This window comes from Rhamphochromis longiceps, linkage group LG19 (assembly GCF_057381845.1).
Source record: "Rhamphochromis longiceps isolate RC_006_pf linkage group LG19, R_longiceps_female_GT1.1, whole genome shotgun sequence".
Classification (NCBI taxonomy): Eukaryota; Metazoa; Chordata; class Actinopteri; order Cichliformes; family Cichlidae; genus Rhamphochromis; species Rhamphochromis longiceps.
Window position 1 is genome coordinate 34,308,039 of NC_140575.1, and position 22,964 is coordinate 34,331,002.

Here is a 22,964-nt window from a genome sequence, read left to right on the forward strand (position 1 = left end):
AAGGGACCTGTAGCACTGAGCAGGTGGAGCTCAGGGGTGCTTTCAGGTAAACTCAAAGGTGATCCTAAACTCAGGTGCAAGTAAGCCTAAGATTAAACCACTAAGGCTACGTTCACACTGCAGGCGAAAGCGCATCAAATCCGATTTTATTTTTATTTTATTTTTGACCCTATGCGACCCATATCCGACCATGGTATGACAGTGTGAACAGCACAAATCCGATCTGGGTCCCTTTCGTATGTGGTGCTGAATCTGATACACATCCGATGTTTTAGAAAGTGACTACTGTTTGAACGGTCATGTTGCATTATATCAGTCTTTTACGTCACTGACACAAGACAGACAAATTATCAGTGCCCGAGAACACATCGCCAACGCTTCCTGGCCATCCAGTGTAGATGTCAGTGAAACTGTTGGGAAGACAACGTTGGAGAAACGTGAACATTTTCTTTGTTCTGTATAATCTGCAGATTCTGACAGAAATCTGCAGCTATCCTTTGAAGCAGCGCTCCTCTAAAACAGCAATAAGGATCATTATTAGGTTATCTACATTATTATGTAAATAACAAAATAACTTCAAGCAAAAATTGGGGAAACGTAAAGTCCAAAGTCTTTATATTAAGGCCATCAGTCAAACAATACTGTTTGCTCTGGGTCTAAACAGAGCACGTTGTGTGTGTGACGTCTTCTTTTGCGCATGCGGCCGCTTTGAGCGTTCACACTAGTGTGCGTTTGCTGTCGCATTTTATTTGTAGTGTGAACAAGCAGACAAAAAAAATCGGAATTGAGCATTCAGACCTGCAGTGTGAACATAGCCTTAGTCAGCTCAAACTTTATTTAGGGCACACTCAGTCGACGCATCCTCTTCAGTGGATTCAATTAAAGTCTGTTTCATCACCTGAGCTAGTTCATCAATCATTGTATTAGTCTGTGCAGAGTGATGATGTTCATCCCAAGCTCATGATGTAATGTGCAACTTGAGCTGTGATTGGAGGACAGAAACAAGTAACTTTTATTTTTTAAACCCTGGAACCCGGGCTGTAGAGGCTGCACTTCTCCGTGCGGCCTGCTGGCGGCGGCACGCCCCCGTTGTGTTGCAGCGAATGGATCCGTGGAAGAAGAGTCGGACCGGAACTTAAACAGAGGGGGGTAGCAACGCGCGACGGCGGAGCGCTTTTAAATCTGTGGAAACTGAACAAAAGCAAGAAGAACAACAAACAGCGGAAGGTAAACGGTTTCTGTCCGCCCTGACGTGAATGCACCGAGCCCGCAGACAGACACTCAGCTGCTCTTTCGGCCTGACCTAGCGGGCTAACCATGCTACCGCATAGCCAGGTGCTAATGCTAACAGCTGCCGTGAGGGTAAAGCCACGTCACCGGCAGCATGACGAGCGGCGTCGTCATGGTTACCGCGAGTCCGGTTTAAGTCGGGGTTAGCGTGAGTTTAACCAGCCAGGTTTAAGAGGGGAGGTTAGCACGCGGCTAGTTAGTTTCAGTCAGAATCAACCAATTAGAGCTCGGTTCAGGCGACAGTAGCCAATCAGAGCGCAGGGAGAGCAGGGCTGTGAGTGGTCAGTCGAAGGCGCCTTTTGTTTACAAACAAATAACTGACATAATTGCTTGTTTATTCAGAGTTACCATGGAAACGGGAGCTGGTTATAAACACACTGCGTTAACCGCCGGTCACATAAAAGCAGTGGAGCTGGCAGTGTTGAACCAATCACAGGTGTTTCATGGGTCATGTGAATCTTCCACAGAAAATGATCCCTATGAGAGACACCAGAGATTTCATCAGATGGTGATAAAGATCTACACACAACATAATAAACAGTTTCAGTAACACAGCGGTGTGACAGTGAGACGCTCAGTCTAAGCTTCAGTCAGTGGTTCATATGAAATCAGTAAGTCTCACTGAAAACATCTGGAAATCAAAGAATCAGTGACAAGGTCAGCTGACCTGAAACTCTGAACATCACAATTAGATTGGTAAGAAGATGTAGCCCCGCCCCTTTCTCTATGAAGCGCCTTGAGGCGACTTTTGTTGTGATTTGACCGTATATAAATAAAATTGAATTGAATGTAAGCATGCAGGTTAAACACTGGGTTAACCTGAAGCAGCGGTCCTTCAGTCAGTAAAGCAGCTCTGCGTAAGTGGAGGTCACACAAGAGGCTGTTTAATTTACATATGAATCATTTTATTAGCAGACACACCTGCACTCAAACACCAATCACAGCACAGCATCGCCTGTACTGCACTCACATATGCTCATGTATGGGACTCCTCCCCGCTGACATGGTGTGTAACTAGGGATGGGTATCGTTTAGGTTTTATCCGATACCGGTGCCAAACCGGTACTTTTGAAATGGTGCCGGTGCTTAAACGGTGCTCAAACCGGTGCTTAAAGAATGGAGAACACAAAATTGGTCCAAAAACCTCTCATGTTCAGCTGTTTTTTTGTAAAAAGATAACAATGTTAGCCTTTTCTGCAGCTATAGGGCATATATGGTATCACTCTTGGCTGGAAGCAGTGCTTAAACAATGGAAAAAACAAACTTTTTTTTTTCCCATCAAATATAAATTCTGCAAACATTAATCTCCTGCTAAAACCAGGCAAAGACCCTGTATATCCCTCAAGCTATCGTCCAATATCCCTTATAAACGTAGACCTTAAAATAATCTGCAAAGCTCTCTCAAAGAGACTGGAGAAAATAACCTCCCTCTTAATTCATCCTGACCAAACTGGTTTCATAAAAGGTAGGCACTCATCAACAAATACACGTAGATTACTTAATTTGATAGACTACTCATACAGTAAAAACCTAGAAACTACAATAGTCTCTTTAGACACAGAAAAAGCATTCGACAGAGTTAACTGGAAATTTCTATTTGCAACTTTACACAAATTTGGTTTTGGATCCTCTTTCATAAACTGGTTAAAAATATTATATAATTCCCCAACAGCTTGTGTTAGAACAAATGACCAGACATCCTCCAGCTTCTGTCTCTTGAGGGGCACCAGGCAGGGATGCCCACTCTCCCCTTCACTGTTTGCAATTTTTATTGAACCACTAGCAGCAGCAATTAGACAGAATTCAGTAATTAAGGGCATAAAATGCAAGAACGTGGAACATAAAATCAGCCTTTATGCGGATGATGTGTTACTCTTTCTCCAAGATTCACAAACCAATATCTCTGGGGTGATTGAATTGATAAACTCTTTTGCAAGAATATCAGATTACTCAATTAACTGGTCAAAATCTACAGTTCTACCGATTAATTGCTCCCTCCATAATTCCTCTTCTACACCACTGCAATCGGGAAATATAAAATATTTAGGTATTAATGTTTCTCCCAAGCTTGCAGATCTAACTAAATTAAACCATATCCCACTTTTAAAGAAGGTAGAAGATGATCTGGCTAGATGGAAATGTCTACCCATATCACTCATGGGAAGGGTTGCCGCTATAAAAATGATGGTCTTACCAAAAATAAATTATTTATTCTCAATGATCCCAACTAAACCGCCACAAGATTGGTTCAGATCTCTAGATTCATGTATGTCCAAATTCCTTTGGAAAAATAAACCCCCACGTATAAGCTTAAAAACACTACAAAAGACCAAGGATAAAGGAGGACTAGAACTGCCTAACTTTCAGCACTACTTCTTAGCCAACAGGCTTCAGTTTATCTCAGGATGGCTAAAACATACCCTCTTAGATGAACCTTGGCTAGATGTAAAACAAGCACTTTGCAATAATCTAGAGATCTCAGACCTACCATTTATCAGCTCAAACATCCAACGACATGAATGCTTTAAAAGCATCAACATCAGCGCTTCTCTGACAGCATGGTGGGAGTTTCTAAAATTGACAGCGTCTTCATTAATCCCATGCAAACGTACACCTATCTGGAACAACCCTGACATATTACAAAACAATAATATGATAAACTTTTCAGATTGGAGTGGTAAAGGAATCAAATATTTAGAACATATACTAGAAGGAACAGAATTTATTTCATTTGACAGACTAGTTACACAATATGGGATCAACAAGAAAAGATTTTTAGAATATCAACAAATTAAATCCATAGTAAAAAAGAAATTTAAACCGGGTCAAGTTGAACTACAAACACCACCAAGTGTGGTTCAATTTCTTACTCTTAAAACCCCCAAATTACTATCCAAAATATACAGAATGCTTTCTAAAACAGATGAATCAATATCACTTCCTATTGCAAAATGGGAAGCGGATTTATCAGTTAACTTAGACCTAAACTTCTGGTCTCAGATTTGCTTAAAAACCTTTCATCTAATTAGAAATCCCAGTCTTCACTTAATTCAATACAAAATATTACATAGAGTGCACTATACAGGTCATCGGATGTTCAAGATGGGCTTTACGTCTACCAACAACTGCTCACACTCCCAAACCAATTCACCGGACAATTATATCCACGCTCTTTGGTTCTGTCCACCAGTTCAGAAGTTTTGGCGCGAGATATGTGAAGACTTATCGAAGTGTCTGAAATGTAACATTCCAACTTCCCCCTTAGTGTGTTTGTTGGGCAGCTTAGATAATGTCACTTCAGAAAAGAATATCGCCCATATGGTTTTCACTGCCCTATGCATAGCCAAGAAAACAGTTCTCATGAACTGGAAAAATAAAAATAATCTTAATTCTAACCAATATAGAAATTATCTATTAGATTACATTAGTCTTGATACAGCCTCTGCCACCACATCAGATCAATTGCTCTGGGCTCCTTTGATCAGCTCCATCACCTAGTGGGGGTGGGGGGTCATAGTTTGGTCCCGCCTTCACTGTTGTGATTGGTGTGGGGGTAGGGACAGGCTTAGGGCGTCGGGGGGTTCCCCGGAGGCATTTTCCTTGGGGGGCTCAACCCGGGGTAGCGGTCATGTCCGGTTAGTGGCTCTGTTGGCTCTCAGGTGACTTGTTTCCTCGCGGCTGCGTGCAGCGGGACTAGGGGAGGGTCTGTGGTGACGGACGTGGGTTATTGACCTGGTAGCATGGCTGCCCCTGGGTGGGTCCGGGATGGGCATGAGGTTCTGGGGGCGCTCCATCTCTGGGCTGGGGCCCGGGCCGGGCCTCGGGGGCTTGGGTCCTGGTTGGTGTGTTGCTGGGGTTGTGGGCGGGTGGGTGCATGGGGGCCCAGCCCTGGAGCAGGGTGCCGCCGGTGCATCGAGCCACCTGGGGGGCTCTTCAACTGGTGGGGAAGATTGTCACATCTTGCAGGAGCTTTCCTCTCCTCAGGGGCTCTCTCTACAGGAGGGGGAGATACAGGAGAGGTGGAGGAAGATCTCAGCCTGGGTGTTTATTGTCTTATGTAGTCTGGAAGAAGAGTGGATGGTGGGGTGGGTGCAGTTTTCTCTGTGGTGGGGTTGGGTGGACTGTCCTGGGCTCTGTGGGGCCGGGAGGCGCTGCTGCGCTGGGCCCCGGTCTGGATGGGCCTGGGCCCCCTTTCCCTGGTGGGTCGCGGAGTATGGGGGTGCCTACTGGGGTCAGCGGGGGAGCTGGCCCCAGGGAGGGGTCACTTGCCCCTCCCTTCCTTCCCTCCCCATCTCCAGCTGCCTCCCTCTTCCCGCTCCACCACAACCACCCACACATGCAGGACCTTGGAGTAGGGGTATGTCACCAGGGTGCAGAGGAGACACCCCCCCCCCCCCCCCCCCCCCCCCCGTCCCCTTCTGGCTGCCTCTGCCTCAATTTTATCCCACAACTTAGACATTCACATTACTCACACTCTCATTACACATACATATAGGATCTTGGGGGTGGGCACGATACACGGAATCCAAAGTACCATCAGGGTGTACACCCCACCCCTGGCGTCGTTGCCCACCTCTCAATGTTAAATACACGTAGACATTGAGGGCCAGCAGGAGGGACCATGCGCTTACCTGCTGCTCTCTGGCAGGTAGCTCCATGCCCTCCTGGGTTTTAAATGCACCTTAGAACACACATGCATCAACACTACAATGAGCGGGTGGAGGGAGGTTTGGAGTCTTCTCTCACCCCCGTTCTCTGCGACCTGCTGGAGCGGGGGGGCTAGGAGGAGGAGTTGGCCGTCCGACTGCGGTCTGGAGTGTGGGGCCTCCCTGCTGCTGCGGAGTCGGGGCGGTCTGCCTCCCCCCACCGCAGGGAAAAGGGTAACACCACCTGGGTCTGGGTGCAGTTCCCCCCCTCCAGGGGCAAGGGTACCTAGACCCGGGGCTTAGAGTACGCTTGGGGAGTGTGATCGTGTGTACAGCGTCTCTTTATGTCTGTCTCCACGTTGGTTGAGTGTGGAGTAAGTGTATATGAGAGCATGAGGGTGGGAATGGATGTTTGTATATGTGTGTGCCTGTATTTCTGTGTCTATATGTCAGGTTGGGTGTCAGGCGCCACCTCTCTGGGGACATCTTAGGCCCTCCAAGGTATGGAGGCCTATCTCCCCCTACCACCACTTCCCCTGCCAGTGGCGGACTCCCTCAGACATCGGTGCGTTGGTGGTTCTTTGTGTCCGGGGATGGGCGTCCAGGTACACGCCGGCTCACTCCTTGGCGGCCGCTTATCGGGGCCTGGAGCCTGGGGCTTGCTCGGGCCACTTCAGAGGTGGGGTGCCCCCGGCCTCTCGGCCTAGGGCTCGGTCACTCAGGCACGGCTGGCTGCCGGCGGAACTCACGGGCGCGTCACTGCAACTCCCCCTGGCTTCTGCTCCGCGGCTGCTGAGTGAGCCCTCATCTGGGACTCTCCTCAGCTCTTTCTGGGACAATGGCGCGGCTGCCCCTCTGTTGGTCTTCCTTGGTCTCTTGTGTTCTGGGGGCCTCTGGATGTCTGGAGTTTTGATCTCCTCCATACCTGCTTCATGCCCTGGAGGACGGGGCTGTGGCCCCCCCACACCCTCTAGCAGATCATTACATGAAGGAACCTTTTAAAAAACAAAAGACAAACGCGTCCATGCTCACAGGTGTACACACGGGTGATCACAACCACAAACTCTGCCCGTTCTGTTGGTTTTTGGTTTTTGCCCTTCTCCCCCGTCCCTCTTCTCAGCTGTTTCTCTTTCCCTCTTTCTTTCTCCCCTTCTTTCCCCCAGTCAAGTCTGTCCCATATTCAGTAAGTGAAAATAAAATAAACAATAAAAGGTGAATCAAATGGACCATTATGGCAAGGCTGGGATGGTCAATTTGGTAAAGTAAATCCGTTGGGCATCTTTCTTTTCCTTTAGACAACAATCCTGATGGCAAAAGAGCCAAACGGGACAGACAAAAAAAAAAAAGAAAAAAAAAGAAAAAAAAAGGAAAAAACAAACTTTGTCCAAAAACCTCTCATGTTTAGCTGTTTTCCACTTTTTCTTTGGTCATTTTAGCCTTTTTGGCCAGGGTGAAGGGAGTATCTGCCATCAAACAAGAAGACAGCCGCATGTAACTACGAGGGTGTTTGCTAGTTCACCTTACATGCATTAATGTAATAACGTGGTTAGCCTACTCAACCTAAATTACACACGAACAACTTTAAGGTACTCACGCAGAGAAGAACGGCTGCTGCTGCATCATCATCCTCATCATTTCTGCTACACTGGCAGGGCTAGGGGCCAGGACTCTCCTCTTCGGGTTTTTGGGGGATGTTGCTAACTCCGGGTCCGATAACAGGCACCACACCCGCAGTAGATGTGCTCGGTGTGAGGTCTCGCAGCAAGCTATCAAATACGGCGCATTTCTCGGCTTTAAAAAAAAACGCTTTGCGTCGCCAGGTGTTTCATCAGATTCGAGGTGTTACCTCCTTTGACAGTATCACAGTATCAGCTTAAAGCACTTGTTGCAGGCTGCTGAGTTTGCATCTTTTGCTGTGAAGTACAGCCAGACTTTTGACCGCTTCGCCTTGGGCATTTTTAATCTGTAGCTCTGCTCTAAAAGAACGTACGTACCTGGCCCCACCCACTATCCTCGGAAACGTAAAATGATTGGCTAGAATCTAAAGCGTATCACAGCTCAGGGAAAAAAATCACCGAAATAAAGCACCGAAATGTGCGCTGCTTTTCGGTCTGGTCACTACCGTTTATGTCAGAACAGACACCGGTACCCATCCCTATGTGTAACAGGTCATGTGACCACGAGGCAGGAGTCAAAGGCCTCCTTAGGTACGTCTCTGAGCAGATGAATAGAGCTTCGTGAAGAGCCTCTGACATTCTACTGAAAGACGTCTGTTAACGTTAATGATCAGTTATCAGGGATCAGCTGTGACTCAGCAGGCGATCGTAATCTGAACATCACCTGATCCTAACCAGGTGTTCTGATCATGTACCATGGTGACGCAGCCAGGTAAGTCCCTGGTGCTGATGCTGTGTTGGTGTGTGTGTCTGACTGTATATGTGCAGTCAGATGGTTCCCGTGCCAACAGTATGCTTCCTTAACTTTAAATCAAACAGCTGCTGGCCCCGCCCACACCAGGCTGACCAAAGTGAGTGACAGAGAATAACAGCCAATGGGAGTACCTCATTCTGCAAGGGGGCGGGTTTACCAGTGTTCCTATTGGCCCGTGAAGCTCAGGTGGGCTGTCCTGTTGGCAGCTGTTAGAAGTGTTCACAGTTAAGAAACAGCTGTTTCAGGCTCTGTGACCTTTAACCTTAATAATTCCAACTCAACAGCCATATTACCTGTGAGCTGTGACATCACAAACCCTCACTAGGGCTGTACAAGCCCCGTCCTCACACAGCCAGTCACATTACTGAGCTGTGAGTGTGTATGATGCGATAAATAAGCACCCTCAGGTGTTTCCAACCTGGCTGCATAATGGACTGTCTGTGCTGCAGGTTTACCTGGACCAATCAGAGGCTTCCTGTCTCATGATCAGACAGGCCAGTGTGTTCCGCTGACTTCTGACCCATAATCAATCACTTCCCGTTTGTAGCTCCAGGCTCATGGACACACTCACCTTACCACTGGTTACAGCATGGAGCACTGTGACTGGAGAGAGAGGTCACTGACTGCACGTCCTCCAGGTGAGTACTGAAACCAGACACACACACCAGATGTTTCACATAGTCCCTCACAAACACACACAACTTCCACTCTGACGCCGCTGCGCCCGTACACGCCGCCATCTATCTATCTACAGTGGGGCAAAAAAGTATTTAGTCAGCCACCGATTGTGTAAGTTCCCCCACCTAAAATGATGACAGAGGTCAGTAATTTGCACCAGAGGTACACTTCAACTGTGAGAGACAGAATGTGAAAAAAAAATCCATGAATCCACATGGTAGGATTTGTAAAGAATTTATCCGTAAATTAGGGTGGAAAATAAGTATTTGGTCACCTCAAACAAGGAAAATCTCTGGCTCTCACAGACCTGTAACGTCTTCTGTAAGAAGCTTTTCTGTCCCTCACTCGTTACCTGTATGAATGGCACCTGTTTGAACTCATCATCTGTATAAAAGACACCTGTCCACAGCCTCAAACAGTCAGACTCCAAACTCCGCCATGGCCAAGACCAAAGAGCTTTCGAAGGACACCAGGAAAAGTATTGTAGACCTGCACCAGACTGGGAAGAGTGAATCTACAATAGGCAAGCAGCTTGGTGTGAAAAAATCAACTGTGGGAGCAATCATCAGAAAATGGAAGACATACAAGACCACTGATAATCTCCCTCGATCTGGGGCTCCACGCAAGAGCTCATCCCGTGGGGTCAAAATGATCATGAGAACGGTGAGCAAAGATCCCAGAACCACACGGGGGGACCTGGTGAATGACCTGCAGAGAGCTGGGACCAAAGTAACAAAGGTCACCATCAGTAACACACTACAACGGCAGGGAATCAAATCCCGCAGTGCCAGACGTGTTCCGCTGCTGAAGCCAGTGCATGTCCAGGCCCGTCTGAAGTTTGCCAGAGAGCACATGGATGATACAGCAGAGGATTGGGAGAATGTCATGTGGTCAGATGAAACCAAAGTAGAACTTTTTGGTATAAACTCAACTCGTCGTGTTTGGAGGAAGACGAATACTCAGTTGCATCCCAAGAACACCATACCTACTGTGAAGCATGGGGGTGGAAACATCATGCTATGGGGCTGTTTTTCTGCCAAGGGGACAGGACGACTGATCTGTGTTAAGGACAGAATGAATGGGGCCATGTATCGTGAGATTTTGAGCCAAAACCTCCTTCCATCAGTGAGAACTTTGAAGATGAAACGAGGCTGGGTCTTCCAACATGACAATGATCCAAAACACACCGCCCGGGCAACAAAGGAGTGGCTCCGTAAGAAGCATTTGAAAGTCCTGGAGTGGCCTAGCCAGTCTCCAGACCTCAACCCCATAGAAAATCTGTGGCGGGAGTTGAAAGTCCGTGTTGCTCGGTGACAGCCCCAAAACATCACTGCTCTCGAGAAGATCTGCATGGAGGAATGGGCCAAAATACCAGCTACTGTGTGTGCAAACCTGGTAAAGACCTATAGTAAACGTTTGACCTCTGTTATTGCCAACAAAGGTTATGTTACAAAGTATTGAGTTGTATTTTTGTTATTGACCAAATACTTATTTTCCACCCTGATTTACGAATAAATTCTTTACAAATCCTACCATGTGGATTCATGGATTTTTTTTTTCACATTCTGTCTCTCACAGTTGAAGTGTACCTCTGGTGCAAATTACTGACCTCTGTCATCATTTTAAGTGGGGGAACTTGCACAACCGGTGGCTGACTAAATACTTTTTTGCCCCACTGTACCTGCGTGTGTGCTGACAGCTACAGGTGTGACTCTCACCTGTTTGTTTTCAGATCTCCAGTCAGGATGTCCGACTCCTCTGATGAAGGTAGAACACACACACACACACACACACACACACACACACACACACACAGGTGATATCTGTCTCACACTGTGTGTTTCTTTCAGATGACCAGAGGAAGGCTGAGCCTACCAGCAGGTGAGTGTACCTGTGCAGGAGCGTTCAGCTTCTGTATCAGAGATAGGTGAGATAGGTGTGGTCACATGTGTTGTTTGTGTGACAGGATGTGGGCGGAGCCTCAGCCTGGCCCATCCAGGTGTCAGCCCAGCAGACAGGGTTACTGTGGTTACTGCAGAGTCCTGTACAGGAACCTGGACCAGGTATGCACACACGTCACAGGAGAACCTGAACGTGCCCTTAGGTCATGTGACTCTCTGATCACGTTGTGTGTCTTTTCCAGCACCTGTCCAGTCTCAGACACCTGGATTCAGTCCGGGCGTCCTCCAGAGGCTCAGGGTCCACCTCAGCAAGCGGCAGAAACAGACTGACTCTGCTGGAGCGCTTCCTCGAGGACGTTCTGCAGCACCACCCACATCGCTACGACGACCCCAGGTAACCCACATAGATGCACCTGTGACAGTCTTAACCTGTGTGTTCACATGAAAGGGGCGGAGCTGGCACCATGTGACAGAACACGATCCCCGTGAGTGTCACCTGCTACAAACATGACACTATCAGAGGATTAAAACCCTACCAGTGAAATATTCTGAGAATTAATGTCTATGACTGCACACCAGTACTGTCACTGTCAGCTGATTAGACATGTGACCGTCCTGTCTCCGTGACAGCGAGCCGGCTAAACAAAAAGAGCTGTTATAAGCTAACATTAGGCCACCTCCTGTTAGGCTCGAGTGTCCTAAAAATTACGCTTTCCCTCAGTTTGATTACTTCCTCACATCCTACAACTTTGTCCAACAAACTTAGATCTACTTCAAAGACAAATTCATTAATGCAAACTAAAAACAGCTAACGGGATTAAGTGAGCAAAACACTTACCCACGGAAAATTTCAGGATAGCCTCAGTATCGCTGTCAGCAGTGAGCTTCTCTGACTCACATCGTTTTCAGCCTGTTCCAGAGTAAATAAAGGTGGGGGCTTCTCACATAGACAGCTGAGGTAAACGGAGGGAAAAACTCCACAGTGGCTTCAGTAGTAGAAACTCACTGTGGTTATTATGTGGTATATGGGATCTCTCTTGGATGACTGAAATATGTTTGTTTTTCTGTATTTTCAGTCTCACCTTCCCTCTCCTCTCCTTTTATCATCTGTCCGCTGTTACCCTGGTAACATGGGACCCTGGTAACAGTGGCCAGAGCTTTGTGACTGGTTTGCCAGACACCAAATATTCTAGCGCAGGGGTAGGCAACCTTTCTGATGGCGAGTGCCATTTAAAATTTCCTCAGAGGTCAGTGTGCCATATGATTGCATTAGCAATCAACTTAATAACGCTCTATATTAACAGTTACACACTATATACAGGGTGGGCCATTTATACGGATACACCGTAACAACATGGGAATGGTTGGTGATATTAAAGTCCTGTTTGTGGCACATTAGTATATGTGAGGGGGGCAAACTCCTCAAGATGGGTGGTGACCATGGTGGCCATTTAGAAGTTGGCCATCGTGGATACAACTTTTGTTTTTTCAATCCAGTTGTTCAGTCTGACGTCACTAGCCGTGTCTGGGTCTAAACTCCGCTGCAGGTCCATATATCAAACGATCACTGTGGCATTACTGAGAGTTGAAAAACTGTCTAAAGTCTTTCATCTTTAATAAAATGATCAGCGTTATGCTCTACCAGGTGTAACAATTGAGTTTAACATCCAGGCATCCATGAAAATGGAATTTATGACATTTAACGGAGTTAGAAGTTAGCAGGGAGTTAGCTCGCTAGCTTCTATCTAAATACAATATAGCATGTCCTGACTGCAGGGTTTTGGAAACAAATTAAAACGTACAGCTTTCTTATCACTTCCAGCATAAATGAAGACAGAAAACTAAACAGCAGTGACGTTTGTAGGGTTACTGAAGTTGGGCTAGCTGGTATATAATGATGTGCTACGTGACCGCTAGCGACATAGCTATGTTAGCATAATATAAACAAGCTAACTTTTTTTTTCCACTCGATAAAAGTTAACGTGAGTTTTCTCGGTGGTCAGAAACAAATGTAATCGCATGGCAGGATGCTGTAAAAGGACCAAACTTCAGCCAGGAGAACAACTGAGATAATCCATCCACAATACGAGGTTAGTCATTCATATACTGCTGCATGGGCTGGGCTGTAGTTACATCCTAAGGTTTTAAAAACTGAGCTTAAATAAATGATTAGCGGTAATAAAAGCCGAGGGAGGTCAACAGGGATCACTGACTGTTTTAGGAGCTTTTTGAGATCAAATAGAAGAAAATACATAACATTAAACATGTTAACAACACAAAAGCCATATTAAACGCAGACTACTTTAGACCCGGAAGTAGGATTCGTCGCGTCATCACTGAACAACCGGATAGGAAGAGGGCCATGTGACACATCAGACTTATTGGTAATGTCACAAGAAAAACAATGGTGTGCTTGGTTTCAACGTAACGTAACATAACACGCCATTGATGGCCGACTTCTAAATGGCCACCATGGTCACCACCCATCTTGAGGAGTTTGCCCCCTCACATATACTAATGTGCCAGAAACAGGACTTTAATATCACCAACCATTCCCATGTTATTACGGTGTATCCATATAAATGGCCCACCCTGTAGAACCACTTTATAGAATTATTTTTGTTCGCAGATGTTGGCAGCTATCAGCGAATAGTTATCAGCTATTTTGAAACAAAAAAAGACACTTTTTATCCATAACAAGAACTCCATAACAGCAAATGGACTGTACAACAGAAAATACAAATGCTATATATGGTCTCCTCACAAGAATGATAAGAAAACTAAGCCAATATGGCATGTCTGTTAATACAGAGACACACATGTTAGTGTGATCTCTGGTCTCCCAGGCACAGGTCTCTGAGTGTCCAGCATTCAGAGGCTACCTGAGGACACTCATGTGAGAGAAAATCTGCTCACACAGATATGTAGAGCCAAATACTGTCAATAAGGCCTCTGCAATGTTCTGAAGACAGTTAAACTTGTCAGGTAGTGATGTCCAGCAGGTGAACATGCAGCTCCATGAACACGCACAGCTGTGGATTCCAGCTGCTTCGATGTTGCATTAACTGGCATTACCTCAGCCAGTTAATGTGAGACAAATCCAGCTGCTCATTAAAGATTTCTGGTTTGATCAGAAAATAAAACATTGGTCCAAACACCTGAAAGTCCCAAAAATGCATTGTGTCTCGAGTCTACGGATGTATCCATGTATCTCCGTGGTGCTGATGCTGTGCTGAGCAGAAAGCTCCTGAAGCTTTTGAAATGTCAGAATGTGGAAAGCTAACAACGTCCCTCTCACCAGTAAGTTATTTTTAGCAGCCCGGGCATTTTGACTAAAGACCGGCCCACCAGGTATTAAAGCCATAAAGCCTTTGAATGAAAACAAACGCTGTGGTGACAGTGATGTACAGTCTTGTTGGTATATGTATGATTTCTATACATTTTACATCAGATAAAAACTTTGGTTGTAAGCTTCAGATAATTATTTAATAACAACCAGACATTTTAAATGACAATAAGGAAGTATTTCTTTGTGCCCCCCTCTCCCTGTTAATGCCCTACCTGCCCCCCTGGCAACACTTTGCTAGATCCGCCCCTGCACAGTTACCAGCTGTCAGCTGCTTAGAAAAGGATCCTGGTGTTATTTGTCTCTCAGAAACAGTTCATAACTTCAACGCATTCATGTCACCTAAAAGGTAAACCTGTTTCTCCATCACCTGTTCAGCTCTGATGATCCAGTAAGGACATCTCCTGGTTTCATCTTCATGTTTCCCTCTCACCACATATCCAAACCGACATCATGACCAGCAGCTTTACAGCTGTGGCTCCAGCAAACATCAGCTGATACTAGAAATTAATATTAAATAAATTCTAACAACAGCTGATCAAGCTTAAAAGTGCTGTTGTTGTTTACCGCGACATCTGCTGGTTTCCTCTTTCTGGCGCAAAGTGGGCGATAAACAAACAAGAGAGAAAAGCCGATCAGCTGATCATTGATCAGTTTCATGATTAAAGTAGCAACAGGAGAGAGAATGAGAGGAGAAGGCTGTATCCCAGTTCAGGGTCTGCAGCCTTAACGATCCTCAAGGGCCACGTACTCAAAGACCGCTAAGGCCGGAAGTGCGAGGCTTGTGAAATGGGACGGTCTAGCCTCCGTCGCGCTGCCCAGGTTGCCTAGCAACCATGATACTAACAGCTGGAAACGTGTCATACAGCTTTGTTTGACAGAAATGAAGGAGAAAATCTTTTGTTCATTTGTTTGTTTCTACATGAGCTTTGATCATTCTCTGTAAGATTAAGCTCAGCTATTGAACGGCGTATATTTTAAAGTAAAGGCTTTAAAACCAAGTTAGTACAAACGTCATATCACATAATTTTGCCAACACGTGGCCAACAGTAATGTTTAATGTTCTTCGTTATTAAACATTTGCACATAAAGAAGTGACGTCATATTCAGCACTTAAAGTTTACTCTTCGGGCGCCCCTCATCCGCCGTTTATTTTCGGCAAAATTATCCACACCCACCGCCGCGCTATGCATTCTGGGATATGTTGGGCCACGAAGTCTACACCGCCACATCCTTAAAATTCAGGGAAATGAAGGACGCATTTGAGGGCTGCATTTCGAGCAGCCTTTGAATTGGGACAGCCTTCGTCGTGTCGCTGTGACGTAATCAGCCTTAAAGTGCGGCCTTTAAGGCTGCAGACCCTGAATTGGGATACAGCTGAAGAGGCAGCTGTGCAGCAAAGACAGAATAACTCCACCTTTGTGTCTTTTTTCATTCTAGCTGAAGTCCGGGACAAACTGCGTCCCCTCTCAGCTCAACATGAAACGCGTAATATTTTGCGGGAGGATTCCGTCTTTTTACGGGACGGTTGGCAACTATACTAACTAACCTTATGAATTAAATAAAGTTCAACATCAGTAACATCATAGCACCCACCCAGCTGTATAGAAACTCCGTCATGCTAGCTGGTAGCAGTACGAGTTATTGTAACTGACTTTAAAAAGTCAGTATAAGGAAAATAAACTCCACCTGAACTTGGTTTATATCTGACCAGATAGACTGCAGGTCATAACTTCTTACCTGAAGGTCAGTTCACCTGACGCTGGTGAAATATTAGTGTGTCATGTATTTGTTCACGACATTTTTCTGATGGGCAAAAGTATTGATATCATGATGAACAAGGGTGGTGATTCTTATGACTTTGTGTATATAATTTGGCATTTTGTACAAATGTATGCTGATAATACAAACATGATATCATTTCATTCATTTCAAAGGTTTATTTGCATGACGCACAAACAGAGACAATTGAACGGTACAAATGTGTTGTGCATGACACGAATTCAAACGTGGTGCAGATGTGTGTCACATGTTGATCTGGCTGTAGGCTGTGGCACTTGGCCAGAGGTGGCGCTGGTTGATTCGAGTCCATGTTGGTGCACACAAAGTAAACTGCACGCTTTAGTTGTGAAGCAAAAACGCTGAAACCGGAGAAATACAACGTGCGAGCGGAACGATAATGACGACTAGAGTCTCCTGATCGTTTACTCTTGCTGTCCTGTGAACGACATCGGCGTGGTATTACTTGTTTGCTGTTTTCGCGATCGCGTCGCGCATGAGGATATCACCAGGTAAACTCGCCACATTTTTAAACATTTTGTTGTTCAACAGCATCAAGACTGACTGAGTGTGTTTGAGATAACCTCACAAGTGTCACAGGTGACACATTTGGCGTTTTTTTGCTGGTCTGTAGGTAGCAGCTCCTGAAACGCAAGTCTGCCACACATCTGTTCGACCAACGCCAGTTGATCTAAACGCCAGTTGATCTAAACGCCAGTTGATCTGGAACACCGGCGGCCGCCTCGGGTCTCTCCTCGTCCTGCCTCCGATCGCCCTCATCCACGTGCTGGCCTCCACCACTTGTTAATTTTACTGAATCTGTGGAAGCTCCGCGATGCCACCACCAAACAACTGAGTTATTTTTACACACCGGCCAGCATCTGGCCAATCCACCACCTTTCATTGTTTATACCGTTACAAAAAAAAATTAAAAAATAATCATCGGGTCACCGATGGCCAGTCCAGCTATGGCCGTGCCATCAGTTAACCCTTCGCGTGCCAACTGTGGCACGCGTGCCTAGGGTTGCCGACCCCTGTTCTAGTGGATGAGAAAAGAGTCACTCTGAGGCTAACAAAGATTTGAACGTGTACATGAAGCTGAGCATCAGGACAGACCACACAGTGACTAACCTCATGTTGCTGATGGATGATCTCAGATGAAGTTTGGGCTGTTCTCAGTATCTTTTCATTTGCATTTGCCCATCAGGAACTCTCACATAAACTTTTATTGAGGGGGGAAAGTTAGCTGTGTCGTCCAGCTTCACTGTGCTAATGTGTTTATATTACCATAGCTCTGTAGGTAGAACACCAATATACCTTGAGGGCCGGTGTCCTGCAGGTTTTAGATCCCACCCTGGGTCTACACAGCTGAATCAAATGATTAGTTCATTACCAGGCCTCTGGAGAACTGCAAGACATGTTGAGGAGGTAATTCAGCCATTTGAATCAGCTGTGTTGGATCACGGACACATCTAAAAACTGGGGGGAGTTGGGGGCCCCTGACCTAGGGTGACTGAAGGTGGTCCACCTTCAGTCACCCTACAAACGTCACTGCTGTTTAGTTTTCTGTCTTCATTTATGGGACTTCTTTTAACTCCCTGCTAACCTCTAGCTACATGAAACTTAATAAATCCTGTTTCTTATGGATCCCTGGAAGTTAGAGTTTACAACAGTCTGCACCCTGAGACAGCTAATCACACAAGACTTAGGAGGTAGACACCCCAGTAATAAGTGAACTACCTTCATTGTAAATCCACAGTCACCCCTGAAGTTACCTGGATAGGACAGGTAGCTTCAGGGTTTCATAGCGCAGACCTCTGACAACTCAAACAAACCTGTTTATTTACCTGTCCAATTGTTTGTCCGCCTCAGGCCGTCTCACACTGACCTCCCATCAGTTTCCACCCCCCCATTGCCAAAAGCGGAGCTCGATGAAGTCCGTTTGTCCGACAACAGCCAGTCTCAAGGTACCCGGGAATGCCTGCCCAGCTCTGATGACGCTTCCTGTCACCCAGCCCGTCCGATGGAAGAAGATGATGCCTGCAGCCAGTCAGGCGACAGAGTGGGCCAGGAGAGGCTGTCTGTACCTATAAGAGAGCAGGACGAAGGCATCATTGATCACACCCACTCTCCTTACCGCAGAGCGCCGGCCTCTCAGTTGGAGACTCCGCCCCCTGTCCATAGGAAAGCCCATAGGAAGACGAACAGGAGGAAAACCAGTGAGTCCTCGTCCTCCTCGCAGCGCCCTGGAGGTCCAGGCCATGGCCCCCAACCCCACCTGACCCCCACAGACCACAGGCCTGGTCCAGGTGAGAGGCCCTGGCTCACCTGGCAGAGGGAGAGGAGGGAGGCCCACAGAGAGGATGCATTCTCCTCAGGCCACACGGACCCTCTGGACCAGACCATCGAGGAGGTTAGTTCCTGTTCCAGTACACTGATGGTTCCCAGGTGGACTTCCTGTCAACCAGTCTCTCTGTTCCACCCGCAGGTGATTCAAAGGTGCTGTTATGGCGCCATTTCCTGCCAAGATGATACAGACAGCTTCCAGCTAAGCCTCCCTGTTTCCATGGAAACACCGAGTGAAGACTGGGACTCGCCTGTGCAGGTACCTGTGGGTCCAGGGAAGAATTGGGCGTGTCCTGACAAGCGCAGACACTGATCACTGATGTCACCTTGCAGGTGGTTTTGCAACGAGCGCGAACTCTCAGTGACACACCTGCGCAGGTGAGTCAGGCGGAGGGGCGGGACCTCTGCCATCTGATGGACACGCAGGTGGACGTGGAAGATAGAGTGTACTCACAGCAGCTGCACTTTGCCCTCCACGGGCCGGGTGACAGGACGGAGGAGGGGTTCTGGACCCTACCCATCGAGGAGGTGAGGCCCGCCCCGGAGCGTATCCCAGAATCCTTCAGGGGGAAGACCTGGACCCAAATCCAGCAGGAGGACGAGGAGAAGGTGGAGAGGCTGGTGAGACAGTTCAGGCGTGGGCGCTTCATCTGCTACTTCGACACAGAGTCCCTCGCCAGGTGAGCCAGAACCTGCCAATATTACAATCCACAGGAAACAAGAAGTCAGCTGAGCTTACATAAAGCTAGTTGAGCTTACCTGACAGGGCTCTAGAGTGCGACCAGTTTGGTTGCAAATGCGACCTAATTTCTCAAAGGTGCGACAAAAAAAAATCCTAGGTTCAAGTAAAAAAAAAAAAGTCTCCGCAACTCTGAAAGTCTCTGTGTGGCCAACAACAGACAACATTATGCCCATATCGTGGTCCAAACCAATCAGAGATAGTCAAGGTCGGGACCTCTCAGGTGCCCATGCACAAGGTAAGGTGTTCAGATATTGAGATGTTCAGTTCAAAACCTTTGAGGCACTTAATTTTGACTTTCTTTTAATTTTATATATCTTAAGATATTTTAAGTTTAAATTTCAGCTCAGTGAAGCACTTTAAGCACAAGAACTTTTTCTGCACCGTATTTTTAGGACTATAAAGCACACTTAAAATCCTTTAATTTCCTCAAAAGTGTGCCTTATGTATGAATTCTGGTTGTGCTTACTGACCACAAAACGATTTTATGTACACGGCGCTCAAAGATCTGTGAAAATGGTTCAGCATCTCTTTGGTAAGCTATGAAGCCGCACCGCTTGATAGATTGTTGGAGCACAGCTGCTACCACAGTCAGGAGCCTCGTGTAGTGATACGCACTGTGCTTCAGCATAATATTACCGTAATGTGTGTGTATAAGGACCCCAAAATGGCTCCTGTTAAGAGACATGCTTACGACATGGATTTCAAACTCTTATCAGTCACGCAGGAATAGAGCAGCTGAGAGAATTCAACATTAATGAATCAATGATACAGAAGTAGAGGAAGCAAGAAGAATGAGTTAAGTAAAGTTTATTAAAGACTTATCTGACTGTTTGGTTTCGCTTAATGCGCCTTATAAACCCGTGCACCTTATGGTCTGAAAAATACGGTAACTTATCTTTCTTGTAGAAATGTGCTCCAAATAAAGAACTTTGTGTTGACAAGATTGTTAGTTAATCACTTACAAATCAATATTGTCTGTATGGACAGCAGTTAAAAACAAAGTGAACATGTAAAGCTGCGGCATTAAGCGATGTGGTTGAAAAATTTGTGTGCACGTAACTTTTGTTACTTTTGTTGTTAGGTGCACCAGTGCAGCCATGGCAAAACGTTAGTCTAGAGACCTGCCTGAGTCTCCTTAAGTTTGCAGTTTGAGTTAGGTAGTAAAAGTAGCCAATAACATCCTGGTTAAAGATGTCCTGGATTAAGATACTTCAGGTATAAGAGCTGAAGTGGTCGCTGTCACGCAACTTTTCCACTAAAACGAGGTTTTTATTCTGCGGGTAATCCATGTTCAGGTCGTAAATCACACCCATGACTCTCTCTGCTGATGTCATCAAACTCAGGTATGGTAGGCGGAGCCAGAAAATGAAGGGGGATGCTGAACCCGAGGAGGTGGAGCCAGATGCAGGTATGCTACCCCTGCTGGACCCAGACGAGGGGGACTATGTGTATATAAGAAGAAGGAGGGGAAGGAGGCGGAGCTTCAGACTGGCATCAAGGTGTCAGGTGAGTCGTGTGACTTAGAGCGCTGTCAGTTCCTGCAAAAGAACAAGGTCTCATCTGCACTGTTCCTGCAGGTGGTGAAGGTCAGTCACAGCACTCAGACAGTCCGATTGGTCGTTCCCGCCGTGCATCAGCTATCCCCTGAGGCCCCACCCATCGACTACCCACAAGCCAATCCAGAGGCAGCTGAGAGGACACCTGTGCCAACGTGGCGTTCTCTCCCTTCGTCGTACTCCAGCATCATCACACCTGTACAGCCACGCACTTCGCTGGTCTACCTACTCTCCTCCCCATCAGGCTCCGCCCCCAACCGCATGTCAGCGTTAGGCTCCACCCACAAACGCTGCAGAAAGAAACGGCGCCCGCTGGAGCAGCAGGGGTTAAAGGTCAAATACAAACGACTTCCTGTCCGGTTCTACGACCCCGCCTCCAACCGTATCCTCAAGAACCCACCCAGAGGCCTCCTATGGCGCAGAGGCTCCACCCCCTCTGGGCCACCGCCGCCCTGTGTTCGTCAGCTGTTCAGGAGTCTGAGCCCGGACCTGAACACCGATAGAACGCCCACAGAGGTCAAAGGTCACAGCAGCAGCCTTTTGCTAAGCACGCTAAGCAGGGACTCTGCTCAGTCCGACATAACTCAGGCTCCGCCCCTCAACAGGCTGTCAGAGAGCAGAAGAGGGGCTAGAAGGGAGAGGGCACTCCCTCCAGCCTCCCAGATACAAACCAGGGGTCAGGCCACACCCCTTCACCCAAGGAGGGAGGGGCTGCGCCGGGCTGGACCTGGCAGGAAACCCCCAATCTCTGCAGGCCCCGCCCCCTTACTGTCATCACGCCGGAGGAGGGGCCGCAGGTCGCGGCGATAGCTGATTTTCAAAATGAAGTCTTATTTTTCATGAAACCTGATGGTGCTGGTTATTGATGGGTTATTGATCAGTTATTCTTGGATAATGTAGCTAGGGCTGGGTATCGTCACTGATTTCTAGAATCGATTCAATTCCGATTCACAAGGTCCCAAATCGATTCGATCCACGATTCGATTTAATTCGATTCGATTCGATTTAAATCTGGGAAATTTTGACAGTCAGAAGTATAATTCAGATCAGAACATTTACATATTTTTGTATCTATAAAAAGGAAGCTGACACACGCAAGACTTTATCCAAGGTGTGAGCATCACAGCAGATGCCTTTGTGTCAAAGTAGCTGAAGATAAAACACAGAAAAACATGAAGGTGATTTTCCTGGCCTGGGATTTTATAAAAATATTCTGCAGTACATCAAAAACGAAAGAAAACCATTAATTAATGAACATTACCTCTGACGTTACAGCGGTTTTATTAGAGACACGGCTAAGCATTTTGCATTTTGAATAATATTAAAAAGTTTAAATTTGTTCAGTATTGAACAGCAGAAATGAGGTTTTCTTTTCGGAAGAATGTAAAAGGGAAAAAAACAGCGGCCGACAGCCTGTAAACAGCGGTAGACTTGTGCGTAACAAGCAAGCGAATAATGAAGAAAGGGAAACTGTTCGAGAGAGAGGGGGGGTGGGGGGGAGGGAGAGAGAGAGAGCTGCGCATTGCAATGGAAGCAAAACAGTAAAAGAGTGAATTCATGACGATGTTTATGTGAAGCGTTTGGATCTTCTTTAGCTGCTGGTTCGGTCAATATTGTTTGGAGAGAGATCAAACTAACAGCTTTAGAATCAGCGCATAAAGGGCGTGAACACAAAGCGCGGACCCGGATCAGCGAGCTGTCGGCTTTCAGCCCCGACTGTGAGAAAGGCGACATCTAACTGATTCTGATCCGCGGGTCGCGCTGTGTGTTTAAGTCTATGTGCAGAATCCCTGTACCTGCTCTCATTTACTGTTTGGTGGTTCTTGAAATTTTGTGAGATGTCACCAGAGATTCTGGCATTTCGGACAAAATAAATTTATATTAAAAAATCGATTCAGGATTTTAATGAATCGATTTTACGTTATCCAAGCCAGAATCGATTTTAATCGATGAATCGATTATAAAAACCCACCCCTAAATGTAGCCTTTAATTAGGCTGTTAGAAGTGTATGGAAGCCTGCTGGTGCCAATTTTAAAATGAAAACTGAATCCATTTATCATTTTTACTGTGTTTGTAGTACGACTTGCCTGTCCAGGTGTGTTTTAAATGCCAGGTTTGTTTTGGCCATAATGATGTTTTCAAATCTGATTGTTTTAAAATGTTAATTTTTAAAGTTAAAAATCTAAATATAAAGTTTAATCTGTCCATTTTGAAGAGCTTTTATTGTTTTAATTTAATTATTTTAAAGT

General features: G+C 46.4%; 1 protein-coding gene across 2 annotated transcripts; it reads left to right on the forward strand.

Moving 5' to 3' along the window:
* Positions 1-1,081: 1,081 nt before the first annotated feature.
* Positions 1,082-22,125, forward strand: zdbf2 (zinc finger, DBF-type containing 2). Of its 2 annotated transcripts, none has more exons than XM_085392504.1 (11): positions 1,082-1,227; positions 8,816-9,004; positions 10,777-10,811; positions 10,895-10,925; positions 11,011-11,107; positions 11,188-11,339; positions 17,943-18,483; positions 18,559-18,675; positions 18,750-19,096; positions 20,502-20,664; positions 20,736-22,125. In XM_085392504.1, the coding sequence occupies exons 3-11, from the start codon at positions 10,790-10,792 to the stop codon at positions 21,522-21,524; spliced, it is 2,259 nt and encodes a 752-aa protein (XP_085248630.1). In that variant the 5' UTR covers positions 1,082-1,227; positions 8,816-9,004; positions 10,777-10,789; the 3' UTR covers positions 21,525-22,125. The 2 variants fall into 2 exon arrangements, with proteins under 2 accessions (XP_085248630.1, XP_085248631.1); XM_085392505.1 differs by having other exon boundaries at positions 1,142-1,227; positions 8,914-9,004.
* Positions 22,126-22,964: the final 839 nt, after the last annotated feature.

Excerpts from the sequence above, each read along its gene's own strand:
- zdbf2 (XM_085392504.1), top strand. The coding sequence starts at position 10,790 with ATGTCCGACTCCTCTGATGAAG. Across the intron at positions 11,108-11,187 it reads TGTACAGGAACCTGGACCAG|CACCTGTCCAGTCTCAGACA; the intron begins GTATGCACACAC and ends TGTCTTTTCCAG. Across the intron at positions 19,097-20,501 it reads GACACAGAGTCCCTCGCCAG|GTATGGTAGGCGGAGCCAGA; the intron begins GTGAGCCAGAAC and ends CATCAAACTCAG.